At 45.6% G+C, this 24,323-nt stretch overlaps 1 protein-coding gene across 8 annotated transcripts in view; it reads left to right on the forward strand.

The window, feature by feature from the left end:
- tncb (tenascin Cb) overlaps positions 1-24,323 on the forward strand; it is a 95,564-nt gene that overhangs the window by 14,190 nt on the left and 57,051 nt on the right. For 3 of the 8 annotated variants that reach the window (XM_078953449.1, XM_078953451.1, XM_023958079.2), the window contains exons 1-2: positions 14,608-15,026; positions 21,005-21,550. In XM_078953449.1, the coding sequence (XP_078809575.1) occupies positions 21,070-21,550 (481 nt within the window). In that variant the 5' untranslated portion in view covers positions 14,608-15,026; positions 21,005-21,069. Of the gene's footprint in view, positions 1-14,607; positions 15,027-21,004; positions 21,551-24,323 lie in introns of those variants that run through there. The other 5 variants (XM_078953450.1, XM_078953453.1, XM_023958081.2 and 2 more) reach the window with 4 other exon arrangements.

Here is a 24,323-nt window from a genome sequence, read left to right on the forward strand (position 1 = left end):
TGTCAAGCCATGTTTCAGTTAAAAAAATAAAATCAAGATTAAAAGAAGAGATAAGATTATTGATTAAAAATGATTTGTTGCATAAAGATCTGACATTGAGTGCAGCAAGTCTGAGCTTAGTTTCCTTGGGACTGGTCAAAACCTTCTTGCAAGGGATATCAACTAGATTTCTGTGATTGGACAGTCTAACTGCCCTTTTTTGCATTCTACGTAGTGCAACTACAGGTATAGCACCAGAAGGAAGCTGTTCATCACAGGGCCCAAGTTCGACATAACCTTTCCTAGGACACTGGGGGCCCGTTTCATCCTAGCTCTGGGGGATTGCATGTTCTAGAGGCGCGCAGGGGAGGTCGAGTTGAGGGTAGTTTGGGTGATGGACCAGGAGGAGCGGGAGCTGGACGGGATTTGGGTGAACGACGGAGGGGGCGTGTTGGAGGGGGTTTGGATGAAGGCCGTGTTGGAGGGACTTTGGGTGAAGGATGAGGAGGGGGCGCTGGAGGGGTAGGAGAGCTCCTGTGTGGTGTGAGGCTCACAGGTGTTAGGGGAGCCATCTTAATTCCTGACTTAATGAGGCTATCAAAATGGCTAGGTAGGGCCATGGGTGAAAGTGGGGGGGACGAAAAGGAAAGTGATTCTTCACTGGGAGTAGATGTAGCAGGGGGCGCCCACAGCTGGTCAGATGGTGGTATTTCTGGGGCCAAATCTGGTGGTTGTTGTTGTGGTTCTGCGGTTGGGTCCTTAGCTGGCGGTGGTTGTTGTGATGCTGGTGCAGCTGAGTCCTTAGATGGAGGTGGTTGTGGTGCTGGTGCTGCCGGATCCAAGTCTTTGACCGGTGGTGGTGGTGGAGGTAGTTGTTGTTGCCGTTGTGCTGTGGTTCCTGGGACACTGGCTCGGTCCTTCCTTGCTGCCTTTTCAGGGCCTTGGCCTCTATGCCCCAGAGCGTGGAGGAGGTTCTTCACTAACTCTCTTGCTCCACCTCTGTTCAGGTGTGGGCCTCTTCCCATGAATAGGTCCTTTCGTTTCCAGAATGTATTGAAGTTCTCAATGTAATGGAATCCTCTGGAAGCACTCTCTCTGGAGAGCCAATTGTTTAGCTGAAACAGACGGCTGAACTTGAGTGACACCCCATCGATGTTAGGAAGAGGTCCACTGATGAAGGCTTCAACCTCTTCTTTGTCAATCTCCTCAAATAACTTGATGAAGTCTTTTTCAAACGTTCAGATTGTTCTTTTTTGATATCGACAGCACCTACATGGATGATTATTCGTTTGACTCCTTGGTACAAGACTTTAGATAAGAGTCCTGTAATCACTGGAACAGTAGAACTTGGACAACATAAAGTTTGCATTCTTCTGTGGCTGACTCCACTGATAGCGCCATCTCCAAGCAGCAGCGTATTTCTGACCTTGACGTTTGGCACAGATTTTCTTTCTGCCTGTGCTTTGTTGCCAACATTATGACTCCTATTCTGTGGTCATATTTCACTTTGTTCTTTAACATCACATTGTGTTAGGGGTAAAAATCTGTTTGTGAGCTTTATTTCGGATGTTCTGTCATCTTTTCCGCTTTGGCTTGACACAGAGTTCCTCCGCACAAAGTTTCGGAAAGGACACAAGATCACTCAGGTCCATGTCACTGTTATTCTTCTCATTTGTAGTAAGAGCAGGCTTCTTACCACCCGATGTTACTGGAAGGGTCTTGTGAAGTCCATTTTCAGTTTCCAAAGTAAATATCAGTGTTTGTAGCTCTTTTATTTCTTGTTGGTAGATCCGACAGCGTTCACAGTGGGAGTTTGTTTTTCTTCCTCTTCCGGACATGTCGCTGGCTTGTCAGACGTAAAAATATTGATTTGTATAGGTGGAAGTCACAAAAAAGGATGACCAGTCTGATATTCCAGGATTTGTGGATGAGGTAAAATAATTAAAAATGATTAATTAAATGATTAAAAAGCAAATAAAGCAGGAAGCGGCAGGAACAGGGAAAAAAGCGTCTGCACTCTTTTGCAGGGTGATGTCACACTCAGCAACATCTGGAGGCTTGACTTCCCAATCCAGGAAGGCATTGGCATCCATTTTTAGTGTTTATTATGACTTGAAAGTGAATTTGAACCCAAACCTCCCAGTTTCAGGGCAGACTCTCCCCCACTAGCCCGCTGGTGCTATAACTACATTAGTAAATACATAAACAAATATTTAGGAAATCCTAAAGCGATTCTGTGCCCAGTGGTGCCGGGAGCCGAACTATGCCCTAAAATTCAGGCCATAGATGTTGACCATGTGGTTTATGAAACGACCATGAGGAAAGCAAGTCAAAAGGTCAACTCTCAACTTGTTGTCTCGGACAATGCCAGGTTTAACAGAAGTCTGTTCATCCGACAGTAATTTAATACAAATCAACCCACTAGTTTTCCTTCACTTTGTTCTCCATTCTTTAACCCGATTGAAGAATTTCTATCTGCTTGGCGTTGGAAAGTTTAGGAGAGAAAACCAAACCCTGAAGGAACCTCCTGCAGGCCATGGACTCGGCTCAGGATTACATTTAAGTGAGTCCTGCAAAGGCTGGATCTTTTTTTCTTCTGTTGTGTGGCAGGGCAGAACATTGATGTGGATGAAGTCTTCTGGTGTGGCATTCCCCTCCCTGACACAAACCGGGCAGCCCCTCCTCACATGCCCCGCCCACCCATTCACTCGCTAAAGCAGAGCCGGGGCGCAGTGCTACAAGCAGGCAGGAGATTGATATGGCGCTGCAGATCTTTCACTTAGTTTCTAAATTTTTGGGCTGGTTGCCTCCACCCTATTTGACCATGAGCATGTTTGCGGTATTAGGTAAAGCGTGCTGCACAAGCATGGATGTTTTCCAGGTGTCATCTTCTGCAGAGATCAATGTGCATCTGATTTGGATTTATTTGAGTTTCTATGAATGTGCTGACAGGCCTCTGAGGAGAGGAGGGTGAAAAAGTCCTCTGTCTCGAGATGAGCTGTCCAGTCTTTAAGGCCACTGCAACCACATCTATGCACCGAAGGAGTAAGATGTAGACTTAGCAGCAGCATCTAAAATTGTTGTCTTCAGCCGAACTGAAAAGGTGTTTATGGTTCATGACAGACCACAAAGACAGCTGGATCAGTAGACCTTGACCTCACCATCTGAGGTTCCAGAACAAGCCAGAAAGAAAAGTGCAGCCAGGTTGAAGCCTGTTGCTGCAGCAGCTATAAGCAGCCAAGCTTTTGCAACCTTGAAGAAGTACTACAAAGTTATAATATGGGTTGCTGTAATATAGTCTGCTGTCCTGAAAGTTGTAATCACAAAGTGTCACGTGTCTCTTTTTTAGATTTCAGTACTCGCCTCTCCAAAGGTCTCTGTACGTTCCTGGTGGACGGGACTGTTGGCACAGAGTTACCCCACTCCCATTTCCCATTACCCATCTGTTTAGACTCTCTCCTGCTAGATTACAGCCCCTCACAGATTCCAGCTCAGATGAGGAGAACAAAGACGTTAATGGATCTATTTGTTGCAAGTGGATGACAGAATGGAGAGGAGCAGGAAGCTGGTGGCCTGCTGATTGATTTATTTCATTTAATAATAATCCAATACATCAATGCAATCCAATGAAATTATAACAGTTACTAAATGAAAAGGAACAGAAAGACGAAAACAAATTATCTGCCCCTATCACACTGTAGTTTGTAGGTAACTGCCACAAGCTTTTTCAAATGGTATTTCCCAGTCTGCACGGTGGGCTGTAGCTGTCCCGTGGGCTGCACAGTGGCGAAGTGGTTAGCGCTCTTGCCTCACAGCAAGAAGGCCCCCTTTTCAAGTCCCGGCTAGGGGACCTGAAACAGAACACCAGACGGGGACCTTTCTGTGTGGAGTTTGCGTGGAGTTTACTGTACGTGCGTGGGTTCCCCCCGGGTTCAGGTTTCCTCCCACCATCCAAAGACATGCTTCATTGGTTAATTGGCAACACTAAATTGTCTAAATTGTGAATGGGTGGTGATTTTGACCCTGCGACAGATTGGTGCCCTTCCTGCGCCCATAAGTGGACGGGACAGGCTCCGGCAGCCCCGTGACACTGAAAGGGACAAACGGAAGAAGAGGAATGAATGAATTTCCCAGTCTGCTCCTGCTTACAACAATTTGAATAAAAAAGTCAGAAATGTAATTTTGAGCTTAATTTTCTTTATCATCAGAAAAATGCCACATGTCAAACACACCAGAAACACCATTTTCATTGGAATCTTCAACCAAGAGCCAATAAACCCACAAAAAGGAAGCTGTCTCTTTCTTGAATCAAATCCTTTTTCAAAATGTTGAATGAAGTTTGGAAAAGTAGGCTTTCTGCTGAAAGTGGAAACACACCCATGAGAGATCATTGGCTGTAAGGGGTGTGGGTGGGGAAGTGTGGTTGTTGACTAAGCTCCACACTTTTGTTATTCAAAGCCTGAAGTATCAAACGTTTCCTCCAAAGACCTGGATTTTGGCGTCAGTCGTTTTCCCATCGACTCATTCATCTGTTCATTCATCTTCTTCCGTTTTGTCCTTTTCGGGGTCTTTGGGCTGCTGGAGCCTATCCCTGCTACTCGTGGGTGAAGGCTGGGGGCATCCTGGACAGGTCGCCAGTCTGTCGCAGGGTCACAATTGCATACCCATGCAGATTCACATCAACACCTTGGAGAAATTTAGAATAACCAATGAACCCATGAAGCAGGTTTTGTCAGCTTTGATCTTAAAATGTAAAATATATTTGTATATTTCCCAATATGCATCAGAAAACTGTTGGCTAAACCTACAAAAAAATCCTCTGAGCTTAATGTAACAGTTAGCATGTCCCTCTTTCCTCTGTCTGCCCCCACCGGCCCCTTCCTTAAACAATATAAGTGTTGTCACAGAGCATGTGTGGGGTGGGAATCTCAGCCAGTGATTCCGGCAACTCATCTGCCTCCCATTCCGGTCTAGGTGATCCTGAATACTTCCACAACCTCCCTTTTCTCTTTGAGAGCCATTACCCAAACTAAGCCTATTTGTCCCCCCCCAATAGGCCCATGATCTGCCTTTTGTTTAAGGCCCAACCTCCCATTCACACCCCTCAGGACACCAGACAAAAGAGGAAAAGACAGAGGCCTGACGCCTTTGCTAAAACTGCCTGTACTGAAGCTGCCACTCTGGTCCCTGAAGAAGAGGACCTTACTGCTTTAACTGACCCCCCCACCCACCTATCCACTGTTTGAGAAGACATCTCTCCCTTCCCCGCCCACATGAAAGATCAGTGTTTGCATTTGTGATGAAGGTAACATCTTTTCTACATAATAGATGTTCCATATTTACACATTTCTAAATATAACTGTTCTGTATGTGGTATGTGAATACACAAAATAGTTATGTCTATTTACATATTTATTAAGTAATTCATCACTGTGGTGTGATTTATTGATACTTAAGTGTTCTTAATGACCTGAAATTGTGTTGGTAAGGCATAGATATCTGATAAAAGTTATGAACCGGATAATTATTCCCCAAGGTCAAAATGGGAAACACCTCTGAAGGTGGTAGAGAATGAGAGGGTAAAGATCCTGTGGGACTTCCAGATCCAGACTGATAGGATGGTAATGGCGAACCAACCAGACATTGTAGTGGTGGATAAAGAACAGAGGAAAGCCGTTGTGGTGGATGTGGCAGTGCCAAGAGATGGGAACATCAGGAAGAAGGAACATGAGAAACTGGAGAAATACCAGGGAATCAGAGAAGAACTGGAGAAAGCCTGGAAAGTGAAGGTGACAGTGGTGCCTGTGGTAATTGGAGCACTGGGGGCAGTAACCCCCAAGCTGGAGGAGGGGCTACAACAGATACCTGGAAAGACCTCAGACCTCTCAGTCCAGAAAAGAACAGGAACAGCTAAGATACTGCAGGACCCTCAAGCTCCCAGGCATCTGGTAGAGGACCCCAGCTTGGAGGAGCAACCACCCGCGGAGGGTGAGAGGGGCGTTTAAAAAAATGGTTGTGAGTTTGAGTCCCGTCAGAAATGATGAATAATGTCTCACCAATGTGGCTAGTCACATGGTTTTCCACCTCCCAAATTGCAGTTTGATATGCATTTGGCAGCTGTTAATTTGGATTCCTGTAAATTTTGAACTGTGCCTCTAAAACCGTGACACGATTCGTACCTAGAGTTTAGTGATACATGGCAACCCTACTCCATAGTGCCACCTATTGACAGAGCTGTAACAAGCTTCAAGCAGCTGTACAATGTAACACAAAGTTTGAAAGTGGTTTTGATTTGGTTTGAACTTGGTTTAAATCTGGTTTGATTTGGGTTTGGATCTGGTTTGGCACTGGTTTGCAGGTGTTCTATGTCTGGTTTGAATTAGTTTCAGCTCTTTTTCAAATGTAAAATAGTATGTTTTCATGTGAAGTATTCATAAATTAAAACCCTTGTGCTATCCTATGGGGTCTAGATGACCCCCCCTTCCATTGAGGTGTTCTCCCTACCATGACAAAGGTGGATAAAGGTGGAAAGATTTCATGTAATCCATGGACACCAGTGAAGATCACAAATCATTGAAGAAAAAGGTTCAGAGCTCTGTCTAATGGGTCTAGATGACCCAACTCCCAATGTTAAAGTGCCTAGGATAGACCAAGGGATATGAAGATGAATAGATATATTTCCCCCCTTCTTCTCTGTTGCTGAATTCAGACACTAAGAAAAGAGCAAAAAGAAATATCAAGGAATAGGGAGCATGTTTAAGGTGGACCACTTAAATACAATTTCCACAACTACAAAAATAAAACTTACTTAAGATCACAACATTTATGTGGTATAATTCTGCTGTGTTGGGATTAGTACTTGGGGGTAATAGGCTTGCTTTTTTGTGTTTTTCTTGCACACAAAGGAAGCACTGATCCTAACCTTTCCTGCCTTGTGGATGCAGGATGAGTTTACGATGACTTGATAATGCAATGTTTCTTTATCATTTTAAGAGCAAACAAAGTGTAGTTACAGAGAAGTAGCACAGCTGGAAAAACTGTGATATTTGTGATGGAAAACAATCAGTCACATGAAGCTTATTTTCTTTTCCTTCTGGTCTGAATAAAAAAGAAATCTGGCAAAGCAGATGAGTTTCACAGTCTCTTGGCAGCCTCTCTGAAACTGTAACATGAAATATAAAATCAAAACGTCTCAGATCAGCGACATTTTTCTAAGTCTTACTGCAGCTCCCTGGCTTACAGGCTGGTAGACTGACAGTTTGATCTGCAGAGAAGCACCAGCAGCTGTAGCTCTGTCTCCACCTGTGCCACCTTAAATATGATGAAGCGGGGGAGGGGGGCAGTATGCTTTCTATAGGGGTTCTTTAGGGGAGCTTATCATAGCAAAAGCCCAAAGGGGGGAGGGAGGAGAATATTAGACCATTTTCAATGTTTCTTTTGTAAATGATGTTTCCATCATCAACCATCCAAACTGCTGGTGAATCTCCATCAGGCAGATCAGTGACCTGCTAGAGCAAACTGCCAATCAAGATGCATTTTTGGATGGTATTCTAGTGTAAAAACCTAGAAAAAGGCAAAAAGAATACATTCTTACATAAATTATGTCTGATTACTGTTTTTTCACATTCTTGCCTGCATATACTCTCTTCAGTTGTAGATACTGTTCTATTCAGATTATTCTTTAAATTTTAATAAACTTGTCATTCAAAGTCACTGAATTTATCACTGCACCTTAGTTTACTTTTTTTTTTAATGGCCACTCACTCACTCACTCACTCACTCACTCACTCACTCACTCACTCACTCACTCACTCACTCACTCACTCACTCACTCACTCACTCACTCACTCACTCACTCACTCACTCACTCACTCACTCACTCACTCACTCAATCAATGTGGGGTTTACACTGTGGAAAATTCACAAGAAGGCTATAAATGACAAAATGACAACACACAAGGAGTTTATTTGTTTAAACCCCCTTTGGATTTGATGCTAAAATATATTTATATTAATTATGTTTGTTAACATCCCACTGTCAGATCTAGATGTTAGTCAAAATGGAGGGGCCTGTCCACACACGCAAATATTTCAAAAATATCTCTTGGCTCCAAAAATCTTCACACATACTATCCATGCAAAGGTGAGATGACACCTAAGCTCAGGTGGCATTTGTGTTCTATTGTGGTAAGGCTGGATGATTAAATGTAAAGAAGAGGGGGAGTGCCTGGTCACCCCCACACCAAGACCTCCATCCAACCAGCAGTGGAAGCCGTGGCCCCCAGACACCTGCTTGGGATAGCAGATCAGCCTGCCGGGCCACCCAGACCAGGGGCGGCAGAATCGCCACAGGGGCCCCCCAACGCTAGAATGCAGGGAGGAACAGGGGCATGGAGAATGCAAGCCCCAGCCCAGCCAGAAGAATAGCCCTCCAGCCATGATTGTGGGCACCGCCCAGGGTCCAATCTGTCGTGGAGCGCCCCAACCCCAGACAAGCAACCCACCACCATGCAAGAATCCTAAGGCCCCCCCACCACAACCCCAGGGATGAACCAGGGCCCCCCAAGAGAGCCCTGCCCCACACTCCCGCCTGACCCACGGGAACCCCAGTAGAGAGCAAGGCAGGGGCCACAAACCCCCCGGCCAGGAGGAGGACGCTCAGGAAAGGGGGTGGTCCCCGCGAGCGTGGTGATGGTGAACCTGTGCCAACCAGGCTCCCCGTCTCATGGTCTAGCCAGAGGATCATGGATCTCCCTCCTTGCGTGGAGAGAGGGCCGCCGGGCCCAGAGAGCCAGCACCCGAGGGACACGGCCACTACATCAGGGATGGAGTTGGCCACAGAAGATGGTGGGGTAAGGAATGTGTGTAACAAGAGGTTCAGGGGCAGGGGCACTGAGAGGACACCTCCTGATTGTGGATAGTGATGGCCAAGCACCCCCCCCCCATCTTGTTATTAACTTACAGAACATGAAAGGGATCATGTTGCTCCACATGCAGGACTCTAGTGACCCTGGTCTGTCCAGCACCCCCACCCTAAAATGTGGCTGTCCTGTAGCAGAGGAGCTGCATCAATTTTCACTCTGGGCAGGTTTGGTTTTGATGGGGGTGAGGGGGGGGGGTCTGCTTGTCTCCCAGTTTGGTTCATCTACACAAGAACTGTAGTTTAACTTGAAGATCTTTCTTGATTGTTAAATTGAACTTTTTCTCTTGATAAAAAGAAAATCAGGATTTTTGAGAGAATAATCGTTAAACACCATGTTAACCGTGTCGTCACAGCGTTTCCTGCTGTCACATGCAGGACCACAAAGGAAGGGTCAAAGGTCAAAGTGGCAGATCCACAGCCCTGATGGTGGTGGACTGAAGCAGGTTCACTACTCTGTCATGGGGCGGGGGTGTCTCTGCAGCCTGGCTGGTTCCGTTGGAGGACGATGGTTGCTCTGAACCTGTTAGCTGAGTTAGAATGTCTGCCTCACAGTTAAACCACAGGGTAAAGATGGGTGGGGTGGGGCAGGAGGGAAGCAGATCAGGTCCCTGTCCATGTTGACCCCTGTCCCCCCTGAGATTATGATGCCATGAGCCGACCGTACTGCTGCATTATGGATGAAGGACTAACTTCTGATTGGAGTAGGAGCCTAAACGAGGGAAGCAGGTCTTCCCAGGTCACCCAGAGTCCCCCACACCCCCCATGGGTGTTGTGTCTTCATAGCTGCTGTGCGCTCCGACCAAAAGTCTTGGCAGAGAGAAAACAAAAACGTTTTTTCAAAAATGCGACAGTTAGTTAAAATATGACTCAGCTTCTGAAATGAGCTGCAATGGATAAACAGACCAAAAAGTTTCACTGCACTTAAAAACGATTTTTTCCCCCTCTTTGGTCCACCTCTAGTCATACCTCTAGCATGACTACAGGTATGAGCAGGGCAGTACTACCCACTGGTGTCTGCAGTTCATTCCAACAGTTTATCAGCTTCTCAGACAGGGGTGTGGGTCAGCTTTCCGATGAAAAACCAACGTTCCACCCCCCCACCCCCCCACGTCACTTTTTCTCTCCTCACGTTCTAGTTTTATGCAGCAACAGTTGAATGATTCACCATGCAAAGACACCCCCCCTCCCACTGCACTGACTACCAGTACCAGGGAAGTATGCGTGATCATGTGACCAGGGTCCAGTTCAGACCTCATGAAAGATGCATCATCCGGATCTTCTGCTCCTTCCTCCTGATGGTTTTCTGCCAAAAGCTGAGGCAGCTGGTAGACAACACCAGAGCAACAAGCTCACATTACTCTGGAAGGGAACCGGGTTCCTACCCTGGAGTTGGACCAGCGGGGTCATCTCAGGACACATCTAAACCCTGTTCAGTTCTGTCTCTGATCATGTGCGTCTTTGTTCTTGAGGAGTTTTGAGCAGATCATCAAGAAATCCTACCCAGACTTTTATCCAATGGCAAAAATCTTCCTAGAATAAAACGTCAAGTTAATTTACATGCATCATCAATCAAATACCCCTTGTGCTATCCTAGGCACTTTGGCATTGGGAGTTGGGTCATCTAGACCCACTAGACCAGGGGTGTCAAACTCATTTTAACTGAGGGCCACATCAGCATAGTGGCTGTCCTCAAAGGGCCAGATATAACTTATACATGTAACTAAATGTAATGCAAAATAAATGTAACTACTCCTTCATGTTAAATAAGTCATTGTTTATTTATTATAACTTTTTAAAGTGACAATTACAGTTGCATAGAAACATATGTTTGCTTGTTATTCTAGCATAAATCCTTTTACATTTGATTCTGTCAGGTTAGGTTATATTGACAGAGTTTAAGTCCTAATGTAAAGACGTCCAGTCCGATATTTCAAGTCCAATTCCCCCCTAGATATGAATAAATGCACACACATTTTTATTTTCAGAAATTAAAAACTTTTATGCTCTTGCGGGTAGAGCTGCGACATGTCGGATTTTTCATCACCGCGGTGATGAACCACCAGGGGGTGCGGTGTCGCGGTTAACCGCAGACCCCCCCCCCCACACACAAAAAAAACCACAAAATCCCCCGGCGGCCGTATCAGAAATGAATACCAATTACAACGTAGTTTTCTTTATTAACAAATTACAGTAACAACTAACTACTACCTATCTAACTAATGAACTAACTATTTAGGTGTTGTAGATTGACTGTGACTGTGTGAGCGCGCTGCGTTGTGTGTAGGACTGGGAGGAGGGAGCGCACACACGAGTGTTGGGGGTGCGTGTTGATTCTTCTGCAGTGGACCGCTCTCTAGCTGCACGTGAGCCTTCACCTGTGCTCTCTGGTACAGACATCTTCTCAGAATATTATATATTGCCCAACAATAAACAGACTGCAGACAGTTTGTCACCTTTCCAGTAGCCGTGAAGCCCGACACCCATGAAGAACACGGGGCAGGAGGCTCCGCCTTTGTTTATACAGACACGTAACGTTGCGCTGCACAAAATAGTTCCCAAACAAAACATGTAGTGATATTTATGGAAATCTAACGGTGCGCTTTCCTGTCTGGTGTTACAGAGTGACTGAGAACAGTAACAAACCCCCCCAACACAAAATCCTCCGGCGGGCGGCCGTGTCGCGCACTTAAGAACACAGGACTAGTAGAAAAAGTAAATTATCAGCAAAGACGAACGTATTTAATGTGTTTATTATAGTTCCATTCACGCAACATATTATGACGGAGTATTAGGGCCACCAAAAAAAAAAAAAAATTAGAGCCACCAAAAAAAAAAAAGTAAAATTACGAAATTTTATCTCGTAAATTTAGGAGATAAAAAGTCGTAAATTTACGACTTTTTATCTCATAAATTTACGACTTAAAATCTCATAAATTTATGAGAAAAAAGTCATAGATTAAGGAAAAAACACAGAAGTTGTCCGTTTATCGGAACCTAGCTTGAAGATGAAGTATATGGAGCCTTTTGTGAAGCTTCATTTCCGGATCATTATAGGTTTAAAACAAAGTGATTCTGAACCTTTTGGCGACTCAAAATCAGATTATTTTCCGTGTAGCAGTCTTTTTGGGGTTCAGTGTCAGTAAAGCGGAGTTTAATATGTAAAATAAGGAGCTCAGAGACACGTTTGGGTGTAGACAATCGCTGCAGCCTTTATTCTCCTTTTCATTCACATAACCTGAAGTTTATTTGTATCATTACGTCATGAACCTGTCATCCCAACACCAATGCTGAAGTAAACAGTGTTACATACGCCCCTTACTGCAGATGAAATGTCCCGTTTCAGCATAAAACAATAAAGAGGAATGAAAATAGTCTTTTATATTAGCTTTGGAACGTTGAAAATGCCAAAAAAAAAGTTCTCCTCCTTTTGTGTGACGGAAGCGTCACACAGACGTAGAGTCTTGTCTTTGGTGGAGGAAGAAAGGATTCAAGCGAACAGCTGCAGGGACACCAACGACGGCTTCATCGGGCTGCAGAGATCCTGCAAACCAACCATCAATAAATAAAACTTTAATGAATCGGAAATCAAACAAATGAGCTTCCAGACATTTGGAACGTTATCAATAAACATTCAGCTCACCTGTTCAACAAAGTTTAGTCGGTCTTCTCTGCGGCTGCACGGCGTTCGCCTGCTGCTCTGCATGCTCACTTCACTGTAATCTCCTAAAATTACGAGTTTTTATCTCCTAAATGTACAAGATAAAATCTCGTAATTTTACTTTTTTTTTTTTGGTGGCCCTAATTTTTTTTTTTTGGTGGCCCTAATAATCCGTCGTACCATATGCTGAACTTTCAACAAAAAAAACAAAAAACTAAAAAAAAAAAAAAAAGTGCGGTGATCCGGTGATGAGTTCATCATCACAGCCCTACTCGCGGGCCACATAAAATGACATGGCGGGCCACATTTGGCCGGCGGGCCTTGAGTTTCACACATGTGCCCTAGACAGTGCTCTGAACCTTTTTTCTTCAATGATTTGTGACCTTCACTGGTGTCCATGGATTACATGAAATCTTTCCACCTTTATCCACCTTTGTCATGGTAGGGAGAACACGGCAATGGAAGGGGGGGTCACAGGATAGCACAAGGGTTAAAAAAACTAAAAAAGCTGTTAAGCAAAATGTTTCAGACTCATCTAATTCCAGAAACTACCTACTTGAAAACTTGGAGCTTTGTGGACAAACAAAAACCGGAGCGAACAAGCAGTGAAGTGAAAGCAGTGAAGTGAAGCAGTGAAACAACTGAGGTTCAATCCTACGGCCTCATTCAGCATCCTCCAAACTCCATCGATCTCTTTCTGGGTCAGAGGGAACCCAGCTGGGATTTGAACCAGGACCAGGATACCAGTAGAGCGTTGAACCACTGCACCGCTGTGCAGCCCCCAATGAACACAATAGCAAACAAATCAGAGCAGGACACACAACTCTGCAATTTACAGTGGAGTAGCGTAGAGTAGAATGAAATAGAGTAGAAACCAACAGAAGTTTTATAAAAGACAGCTGACCCCAACCCCCCCTAGAGGAATGAAGGGATACACTCAAGGGCTGCTTCAATCAGCTCTCGTCCAATCAGCAGCCACCACTACTCTGTAAGCCACAGAGGGACAGAGACCTCCACCTTTGTCAGATAAAGAAGACACGCCCAACATGAGATGTTAGCAGGCAGCTGTTTTCTGGACCAGAGCATGATGGAGGTGTTGATAAGCTATATGTAAACTATTTAAGAGTGGACAGCCGGTGCTCAGAAACAGTTTCTGTGATTAAACAGTCAAGGAGAAAGAAAAAATTAAATTGTTTCCAAAAATGTAGAAATATAAAGACCTGAAATCATGAGTCATTCAGTATTAGACCTGATCGGTTAGTCGTTTTGGGATCAGCTGTACCTGCACAGACTGCTAACCATAACTATAACCCCATCTCCTCATTTCCAATTAGTTACTTGAATCTTCTGGGAAAGTGAAAATACTCTTAGTTAAAAGCTAAAAAAAAACGCTTGAACATAAACTGGAAACTAAGAATATGTACATCTATCACCAGATACAAACAACACAGGTGTGTGGCAGAAAAGATGCTTCTGACCAATAGTGAGTGAACAGAAACAGGTAACAGTGCAAACACCCACAGCGTGAGCAGCACACGCAGTACCGCCGACCAGCTGGTATCTTTGCTGAATCGAAGGAGTCAGATCAAAGTGGAAGTGCAGGCGGTGTTGGACGCGATTGATGCCGGGGAGGGAGAGGGTGAAAGCAGGAGAGATGCACTGGAGGATGAAATGGGGATGTTGATTTAGCAAAGTGTTGGTTAATACTTCTGCACTGAAAGACGAAGGTTGGGTTCCTGTGGGGTCCAGTCATAGAACCTGTTCTTGGCTGGTCCCAAAGGGTTCGAGTTCTGGCGTAATATTTTGTGATGTGACCTGCCTCACTTATGGTGTGTATGACGATGACCTGTTTACCCGCCTCCTCTGTTCTGTTATAAAGGTGGTTCTGGATCACAGCCAGACGGGCTGAGATCGTTGCATATAGTCTGAGTTTAATGCACGGCTGAAAGCGCCTTCATTGTGTGCACGGCGCTGCATCGTGCAGTTGCAGACAGCCTTTCAAGTTTTCAAATGCTATGGTAATGCAGCTCCTGCATTCACTCATATCTTGGTCTTCATTGGCTTGCCTGCTGCAATTTGCTGCTAATGGTCCAACCACCAGCACTTAATCCCACCCCCTCCATCGTCCACTTCTCTGCCCCCTTCCCCCATTTTCTGTCTCTTTCTCTCTTTCCAGCCTTGAGGCGTCCCGTTTCAGCTCCTTCGCTTTTAGTCACAATGCTGCGAAGAGGCTGAATGGGTGGGGTGGAGGGTGCTGGCACTGAGGGGGCATTTAAGAGAGCAGTAGGTGGGAGTGGAGTCTGACTGCAGAGGGTCTCCTGCTGAAGGGCTTTCAGTCAGTTGCTCTGTGCCGACATCCGCTCTGGAGACGGCGGAGGAGATGACAGAGCTGTGAGAACGTCTGCAGGATTAGCTGCCGAGACTGTCTTCAGGCTCGCTTCAGCCGCGTTCACTCATCGTCTGGAGGTAAGGCAGGAAGCTGCTTCAGAGGAATTCAACTGGCAGCTTTGATCATCACTTTCAACACTTTCTTCTCTTCATTAAATGTCATTTACTTTGTCCAGAAACTATTTCAAACAAAATCTGAAATCTGCCTCAAATCTAAACAACAACAACCCTGCAGGAAGAGGGGCTTGTTTTCTGATGGTTTTCTAGGGGGGTGGGGGGTGCCACAGACTGATATGCATCTTCACACATTTGTGTGTGTGTGTGTGTGTGGGGGGGGGGGGGGGGGCAGTATTGCCAATAGTTTCTGGTCCAGTGTGCAGAGAGCAGAAGAAAGATCAACGGGTGTGTGTGTTTCTGTTTGTGTGTGTGTTGTTTCCTCCTTTGAATCACATTTACCAGCAATCTAACCTTTTCTGACCCCCATCACCACTTTTTTTGGAGGGGAGGGGGACACACAGATTGCCCCCATCATCACCTCTGGGGGTCCTCGAGGTGTTTTCTGAAGGTTGTGCTTTAACGGTCAGATGGTGCGGTGGCAGAGACCTTGGGGGGCCTGGAGAGATAAGCAGGGCCTCCAGGATGGGAAGGCGGCTTTGGGTGGATGGTACATGAGGAGAACCAGACTGTCATGGCTGGTTGGTTGGAGGGAAGGGCCTGGTGTGACGTCCCCACACCATTAATGGGGAATGGTTCGGGCAGCTGTCACACCTCTGTGTAGGCCACTGACCTCTGACCCCACTTAGCTGATGGTGACCCTAAATGAGCGATGGTCCTGTGTGCGCATGCCAACCCGCGCTGGGGTTGTTGCTGAAAATTTGAAAACTATCATCTAAAAAAAAAGTGAATGTTGGAAAGAATAATTGTTATTATCAAAGAAGAAACTGTGGTTGCAATGTGTCCCGTCAGACTTAACATGATACCACCTCTGCTGTGCTTTTGCATTGGAATGCATCACTTTCACTGGAAGCAAACAGAAAGGAACATTTTCATTTTCCAGTTAGAATTTTCTGTCTGCGACGCTCAGGTGTTTGAAAGGATTTATGATGAGCGACAAAACGCCATCAGTCTTGATGTCACAGACAAACATCCCATCATTTCAAATGTTATTCAAACGTTGTGTGTTAAACAAAACAAAGAAAAGTTTTTTCTGCTGAAATAGCTGCGAAGTCCAGATGCTCCTCTCACACTGTTGGACAAACCACCGCCCTTTCTCTGAAATGAATCTGTAGGATGGCTTTAAATGAGCCCCTCCTGCTGATCTGTGTGTGGGGGGGTCTGCGTTTTCAGGCCCGCATGGCCACCAGCAGAGGCTGATGAACCCGTTCGGCCTGTTCTTTGGCTCCTCTCGTCTAAAGCCATGATGTTAGTGGATAAGACAGGATTCGAGGACGGTTGGGGGGGGCAGACAAACTAAAATCGGGGGGTTAGGCTCATCTGACTGTGTTTGGAAGGAGCTCAGTTTGCAGAGGATGAACATGTGGAACCTGCAGATCGTCTCATTTAAAGGAGGACATCATCCGGCTGCAAAACCCTGAAAACATTTGCAGCCAAATCTGTCTCGGTGGATCTCTGCTGTCGTCGTTCTCACTCCACATTTTCCAGAGCGGTGCAGATGTAGGTCACAGTAAGTTTGTCAGGAACCTGCCGTCTTTTATCAAACAGATTCTTCATGATTTCATCAATATTCCCTACAGATCTAAATAATATGACTAACACCTGGGGGGGGGGGGGGGGGGGGGTTATTCTTGCCGTTTCAAAGTGATGTGTGACACAAAAACAAAAGTCTAAAAGGGAAATTTACCAAACAAAGACATGAGGACACCCATAAGGTAACAGTCTGCTTTCACGTGACACCAGAGCCCCCACTTTGATTTAAAGTCTGCTGTCTGATGAACACGCCTCTAAACAGGAAAACAGAAAACATGCAAAACAGGTCAGTGTCTCCCGGGGTTGTATGGAAAGCCCGTTTCAGATTGCTGGCAGGTGCCCGACAGAGGTTTCAGGGTAAGTTTAGACGGCTCCCCGATGCCGACATCAATACCAGCAGAGCGCCATGACGCAGAAGGCTGCCAGGCGGTCCTCTCATTTTCAGAAGGAAAGCCGAGAACAAGGAGGCAAACAGAAGCTTGTGCGGTTACAAGTGTCTGAAAAAAACAGCTGGTGGATGCGTGGTGGAAGCTGAGAGACCCCCCACACCACCAGGGGCTTTCCTTAATAAACAATGAGCTGCCAGAGGTCATGTTAAAACACTCGTGAACAATCTCTCCATCTGGACCTCCAGCAAAACAGTGAAGCTGTAAGGAAAGGTGCAATAGCACAGAGAGGCAGAGCCACCAATCAAATCCACACAGCAGAGCCCTCTGCTCAACCCAGTGTTGTCTCTTTTATCCACATTTGTTTCTCCATATCTTGGTGTTAAAAATGGGAATTGGTTTTGGTTGAAGAAATGGGATTTCCAGGGCAGCATCAATCATGTCTGCTCCAGCTCTGTTTCACTCTGGCTTTTATTGTGAGGAGATGGAGCTCCGGGTGTTGGTGGAAATGATTCCCAGAGTTTTCTGATAAGAGTTTTTGCCATAGTTCCCCATCCACCTTATCAGCCCAGAACACTCCAGCTCCTTCCATTCCCCACTATCTCTGCTATCAGATCCCACAGGGTCACAGTGGAGAACCTCACTTTCATCGTTTCTTTTCATTGGTTAAAGGCTGTTTCCTATTTCATCGCCTTTATCTCTGTAGTGTTTCGGCTCAAATTCTTCCCTGATTTAGAAAAAAAAAGTTAAAATGAGAAACCTGAACTATCCGTTTGACACAGCTAAACCACTTTGGGGGGGCCACAGTGAACCATCTTCCTCCAACTCTCCTCTGCATCCTTGTCCCTCATGTCGTCCTCCATCCATCAACCTCCTCTTTGGTCTTCTTCCTCTTTCCTGGTAGCTCCACCTTCATCATTTCACCATCATCATCACTGTTCTTCCACTGAAATGTCTTCATCTGCTTCCCTACATGGATCTCCAGAACATCCACCATGATCGGATACTCTGATGGATTCAGTCCTGATCCATCCAGTATCCATCATCCATCCGTCCGTCCGTCCATCCGTTCATTCATTTATTTCATTTCATTTAAATTCAGCTTTATTTCTATGGCCCAAAATCACATCAACAGTCGTCTCAATGGGCTTCATACTGGTGATTGTAAAGTAAACTTCAAATCTAAAGGACCATGAAAACATAGAATTCAATAGGAAAATACTGAACTAACTGAACTGACTCTATCTATCTATCCATCCATCCATCCATCCATTCATCCATGCTCACACAAATAAAGGGAACACTTTGGAAACTCTTAAAAGTGTCAGAAACCCTCTGATGAAGTTGAGTGTTTGCCCCCAACACCACATCCTGATCTTTGTGTTGGTGCATTATGGGAGTTTCTGGCAGACAGGAAAACATCTTTGGACTGACGGTTAGAACCTTCCTGCTAGAAGCTTTAGTAGGTATTGATCTTGTCTGCTGTTTCCTAGAAACTTATCTCTGAGTTGGATGATAATGATGATGATGGCTTATGACTATTGCTCTCCTCAGCAGCTTTCTTTCTCCTCAGCTAAAATCGTGATAGACACACGGGAATCATATGGATGCCCCCCCGGAGCATAAATGGTGTTTGTTGGTATTTATGTACTAGTATTATCAGCCACAAGTCCACTTGTGGACCCCCTCCCCCATCATCTACCTGGTTCCAGCGACTCAGATTGCAGCTCTGCAGCAGTAGAAAATATGTAACCTAGAGAACCAGAGAAGCTTGTGTTCTGAATGGTTTGGGTTAGGACGACTCTGACATGAGGCTTTGGTCTTAGATCCAGTGGATAAATGGTTGTAGGGTGTGTTTTCCTCTTAGGGTGATGCTAGCTTCATCTGTTTCCATTATTTTGCTGTTGTCCTGTAGTTACCCGGTTTCCCTCAAAAGATTTCCTTTCCATTATTTTTCTTCTGATTCCCTGTTTCCATACAACCATGGAAAGATCTGACCGCTGAAAATATAGTTAGGAGGAAGACAGGAAGTCTGTTCATCAATCTTCAAGACTACTGAAAGTCATACTTTTTTCTCAAGTTGGGGTGTTTAATAGGAAGGAAAAGATTACTCTGGTAGTGTCATTATCTTCCGAGAACCAAACTTTCAAACTGTGGGAATGTTTTTCTTCAGTTTTCCAGAAAGGTTTAGTTTGAGTAGAAAACAGTGGCTGCTCACAAACTAAAGCCTTCTAGAAAAACCTTGATGCCCTTAAAGACAGCAGGTCAAACCAGCACTCTTATTGCACAATGGCTGATAGAATAAAATAAAATAGAATAAAATAAAATACCCAGTTAATGTAACTAAAAGGGTGGATGGACTGTGGTGTAGTGGTTAGGTCTCTTGCTTCTTGGTTTGTTCACATTGAATGGTGAGTTGTAATCTAAGTAGATTCTGTTTTCTAAAAGTTTCACTGATAGGTCAAACAAAACATATCCAGTTCTCCCTGAAACGTGGTAGAAAACTTAACTTGTTTTCCTGCACTCGATCTCAGCAAGTCATTAGGATCAGCAGGAAAAAACTTGTGTGTGCCAGCAGGTTTATTATTTCCTCCTCACATCAATGTGCAAAGCAGGCGGCAGGCATGGTTGCTGGTTAAGGGAGAAAAACCACAGAAAAAAATGGAGTGAAGGAAGAACAAAGCTGCAGTCACACTGCATCAACTCCATGTCCTCAGTGCCAGAAACCAGCTGCCTTAGAAAAGTCTCGGGCTGCCGAGAAAGTCCAAGCTAAGAGATCAGTTCCATGTTTCTCAGGGTGAAACATTGAAATATCTGCTTTATGGTAAAAAAATTGGAGATGGCAGCTGACAGCAGACCAGATCAGACTGTGACCAGGAGTCGATGCAACACGCTTCTCTTTGTTTATTTTCCAGCCACGTATAGCTTTGCAAGGGACTCCAATTCGCGGACAATGGCCACTTTGGTCTCTGCTTTGGCTTCTTGTTCAGAGATTCATGTGGAGACCTGCCAGGAGTGAGAAAGCAGACTAGAACTAAAACCTTTGCAGCAACACGAGGCAATTTTCTGCCGATTTCCTTCATTTAATCCTGAGTTTGTGATGTTTGGGCCTAGGCAGCCAGTGAATGTGTGTGCACGTGTGTGTGTACACACATTCAAGGATGTTAGGCTGTAGAATGCTGCTGGTTTCACTGTTCCCTTTGGCGATGCGAGTTGACAAAGTCAATGTCAGCCTATTTTAAAGAGAACATATAATTATTTAAACTTAGCCACAGAAGTGGCAGCAGGAGTATCTGCTGACAGAGATGAACCTCCTCTTTCAGCTTTCACTGAGCTGACTGTGGAAAGTTTCTTTTACCCAAAAACTTCTGAAGACAAATGATCCACAAAGACGAGGACGGGCTAAAAGCCAGCGTCTGTAGGAACGGACTTTGGGAATGCTGACCAGCTGCTTTTAGCTCCTCTTTGGTTTTACAGCAAGCCAACAGATGGTTTAGGCTCACACTAATAGTAATATGTCAGTCTGGGTTGTAGTCTGGGCGGTGAAGAACAGAAACCGGCTCTCCACCATGCAGGTGTTGCTGGGACCAAATTTATGTCCTGACAGGCTGCCTGAAGCAGTTCACCTCCAGCAGACTTTTGCAGTAATTGTGGTTTTGGTCAGCAGAGGATTCTCCGCTGAGAGAAAGGAGCTAGAATTGGTCAGAATCGGGAGTCTGTTATCGGAGCAGAAGAAGGTCAGTGGCTCTTTACAGGGCAAAAGTCATATTTAGATTAGTTGTTCTGTGGGGGATACATGTGTGAGGAAAAGTCTTTAGATGCGCACAATAGTAAGTACAAGACAGAAAATAAGAGCATTTCATCCTTTTCAAAGTTGGCTGTTTTCCATTAAAACAAATAAATATTCACAAGTGATCCATCTCCCTTGCTGAGATTTTGTGTTGTCTTTTTCTGTGTCTTCAGGATTGGTTTGAATATTTCACACTCTGTTGTGACTTTCTCTGAGGCTGCAGCGTGACACAGTTCCCATGGAGATGAGAGGATTCCTGTTGTGCTGCTTTACCGCAGCCTTACTAAGTCAGCTATCGACTTGTGGCTTGATCAAGAAGGTGATTCGCCACCAAAGGGAGGCCCTGATGCCCAAGAACACCCAGGAAAACCTCACGCTGCCCCACCCTGACCAGCCAGTAGTGTTTAACCATGTCTACAACATCAATGTCCCGTCCACTCCACTCTGCTCCGTGGACCTAGACTTGCCTGGAGGATCCAGATCGAAGAATGCTGGCATGGATGTGCAGAATAGTGATCAAATGGAGCACACGCTGGATGACAACAACCAGATTGTATTTACCCACCGCATTAGCATCCCCAAACAAGCCTGTGGCTGCGACAACCAGCTGCCAAACATTAAAGATATCCTGAGCCGGCTGGAAATGTTGGAGTCAGAGCTGTCAAGCCTGAGGGAGCAGTGCAGCAGTGGGGCGGGCTGCTGCGGAGCTCAAGTTACAGGTAATGAAATGCACAGAAATGGAGCCAAGCTGTGGTGCCCTCTTAATTCATGGAGAATCACATGCCAGTGACATTACCTTCTTCCTAAAGGAAGCACCAGTTTTAGCTGCATCTACATTTAGTGAGTTGTGCCTTGAACCTTGCACTCTAAAGTTGCTACCTGGCCAATTTTTGATGGCATTTGTTTTCACGATTATTATTATTATTATTATTTACCAAGGCTGTGTCCCACCAAGGTGGGGTAGCCTAGACAAGGCACACAATTTTAGCTCCCTCTGTCTCTTCCCCAAAACCCTCCTCCTTCAGTGCGTGAGTGCGCGTGTGCGTATGTGCGTGCGACTGGTCTGAGATCTGGTCTAAGCCACACCACACTGCACCAGGGTCAGCTGCACAGCCCAGTGTGGGCACCTCCACTGCAGGGCCTCAGCCAAGGCTGGTTTCCCCTTGCCGCTTCATCCCAAGACCAGACCTCTACCACACCCATCCATTCATCCATACACAAACTCTCTCCACCCATCCCTGTCCTGAGCAGCCTGTCTCCCCTGCACCACAGTCATCCCTCTTGCATTCAGCGCTCTTTTTACACCCTCTGTCCATCCCATTCGCGGTCTTCCTCTCATTCTCACTCCACTCACATCAGATTCATATACCTTTTTCACCAATCGCTCCCTTTCCATTCTTTCAACATGTCCAAACCATCCCAGTGCCTTTTGCTCTGCTCTTTCAGCCAACTCTCGCGTCACACCAGTTCTCTCTCGGATAACTTCATTTCTCATACGATCCATACGCGTCACACCACACATACTCCTCAAACATCTCATCTCAACTACATTCAGCTTCCTCTTTTCCGCCACTTTCAGACTCCATGTTTCAGCCCCATATAACGCTGCAGGCACCACCACACCCTCATAGAATCTCCTTTTTGCATCCTTTCCCAGTGATCTACATTCAAACACTCTCTTCATTCCCCCCCATATCTTTCGTACTTCATTCATTCTAAACTCTACCTCTCCCCCCATTCCACCATCCACACAGACACACGACCCTAAATACTGAAAACACTCTACCTCTTCCAACAACTCCCCATTTAATGCCACATTCAATCTGCGTTCACCCTTTAACCTCGTACACCTCATCACCTTACTCTTTTCCACATTCACTCTCAACTTCCTTCTGTCGCACACCCTTCCAAACTCCTCAACCAGACGTCCCAAGTTCTCTTCTGAGTCAGCCACTAGTGCAGTATCATCTGCAAACAGCAGCTGATTCACACTCCATTCGCTGCCGTCAGTATTTATCATGCTCACACCCGTACCCGACACCCTTTCATTCACCTCTTTTACCACACCATCCATATACACGTTAAACAACCACGGAGACATCACGCATCCCTGACGCAGACCAACCCTCACAGGAAACCACTCACTCATGCTATTTCCCACTCTCACACACGCTCTACTGTTTCTATAAAAACTCTTCACACCTTCCAACAATCTACCATCAATACCATACATACTCAACATCCCCCACAGCGCCTCTCTATCAATCCTATCATACGCCTTCTCTAAATCCATGAATGCCCAAAACACCTCCCTCCCCTTAGCCAAAAACTTTTCACACACCTGTCTCACAACAAACACCTGATCCACACACCCTCTACCTCTCCTGAAACCACACTGCTCTTCACCAATCATACACTCAGTTCCCTCCACTACCCTATTAATCAGCACTCTCCCATATACTTTGCCTACAACACTCAACAGACTAATACCCCTAAAACTACCACATTCATACTTATCACCCTTACCCTTGTACAGGGGAACCACACACGCACTCATCCAATCAAGCGGCACCTGCCCATTTGCAAAACACACATTCAACAATCTCACTAACCACTCAATCACGATCGCTCCACCACACTTCAGGCATTCCCCAGCACACCCATCCACACCTGCAGCCTTTCCTACTTTCAACTTTCCCACAGCTTGCTCAACTTCCTCTCCTGTAATCAACGTTTCATTCAACTCTCCCAATACATTCAGTCTACTTTCCCTTCCATCCATCCCAATCACAGCATCCCGATCTTCCTCCACATTCAGCAGCCTCTCGAAATACTCTGCCCATCTTTTCCTTACTGCATTCCCCTCATTCAACATCCTTCCATCCTCTGTTTTCACTTTCTCCTCCCTCCCCGACACTCCCTTTCGCACCCTCTTCACCTCCTTCCAAAACATTTTCTTGTTCTCTCGAAAATTATCAGTCATCTGCCTGCCCCACCTTTCGTCCGCAGCCGCTCTTGCCTCACGCACAGCTCTCTTAGCATCCCTTTTCTTCTCCTTATAACACTCATATGACTCCCTGTCCTTTCTCTGCAGCCATACTTCGTACGCACATCTCTTCTCAGCTACAGCCAACCTTACATCCTCGCACCACCATTCACTTCCCTTTCTTAGACCACCCCCAACACGTCTCACACCACACACTTCCTCTGCACTTCCAACCACTGCACTTTTGAACTGTTGCCATTCTTCCTCCACTCCAACAACCATTTGCTCCTTCACCATATTCCACTTGCCACCTAATTCCTTCTGATACTCACACATTTTCTCTCTGTTCTTCAAAACACTCACTCTCAGAACTTTTCTTGCCTCCCCACTCTTTCTCGATCTCACCCATGGCATACCCACACGCAACCTTCCTTCCACCAAATAGTGATCAGACATACCTCCACACTCTCCCCTCCTCACATTTACATCTAGCAATCTACTACATG

The sequence above is a fragment of the Oryzias latipes genome, chromosome 9 (genome assembly GCF_053564925.1).
Source record: "Oryzias latipes strain Hd-rR chromosome 9, Olatipes_Hd-rR_3.1".
In the NCBI taxonomy this organism is placed as follows: Eukaryota; Metazoa; Chordata; class Actinopteri; order Beloniformes; family Adrianichthyidae; genus Oryzias; species Oryzias latipes.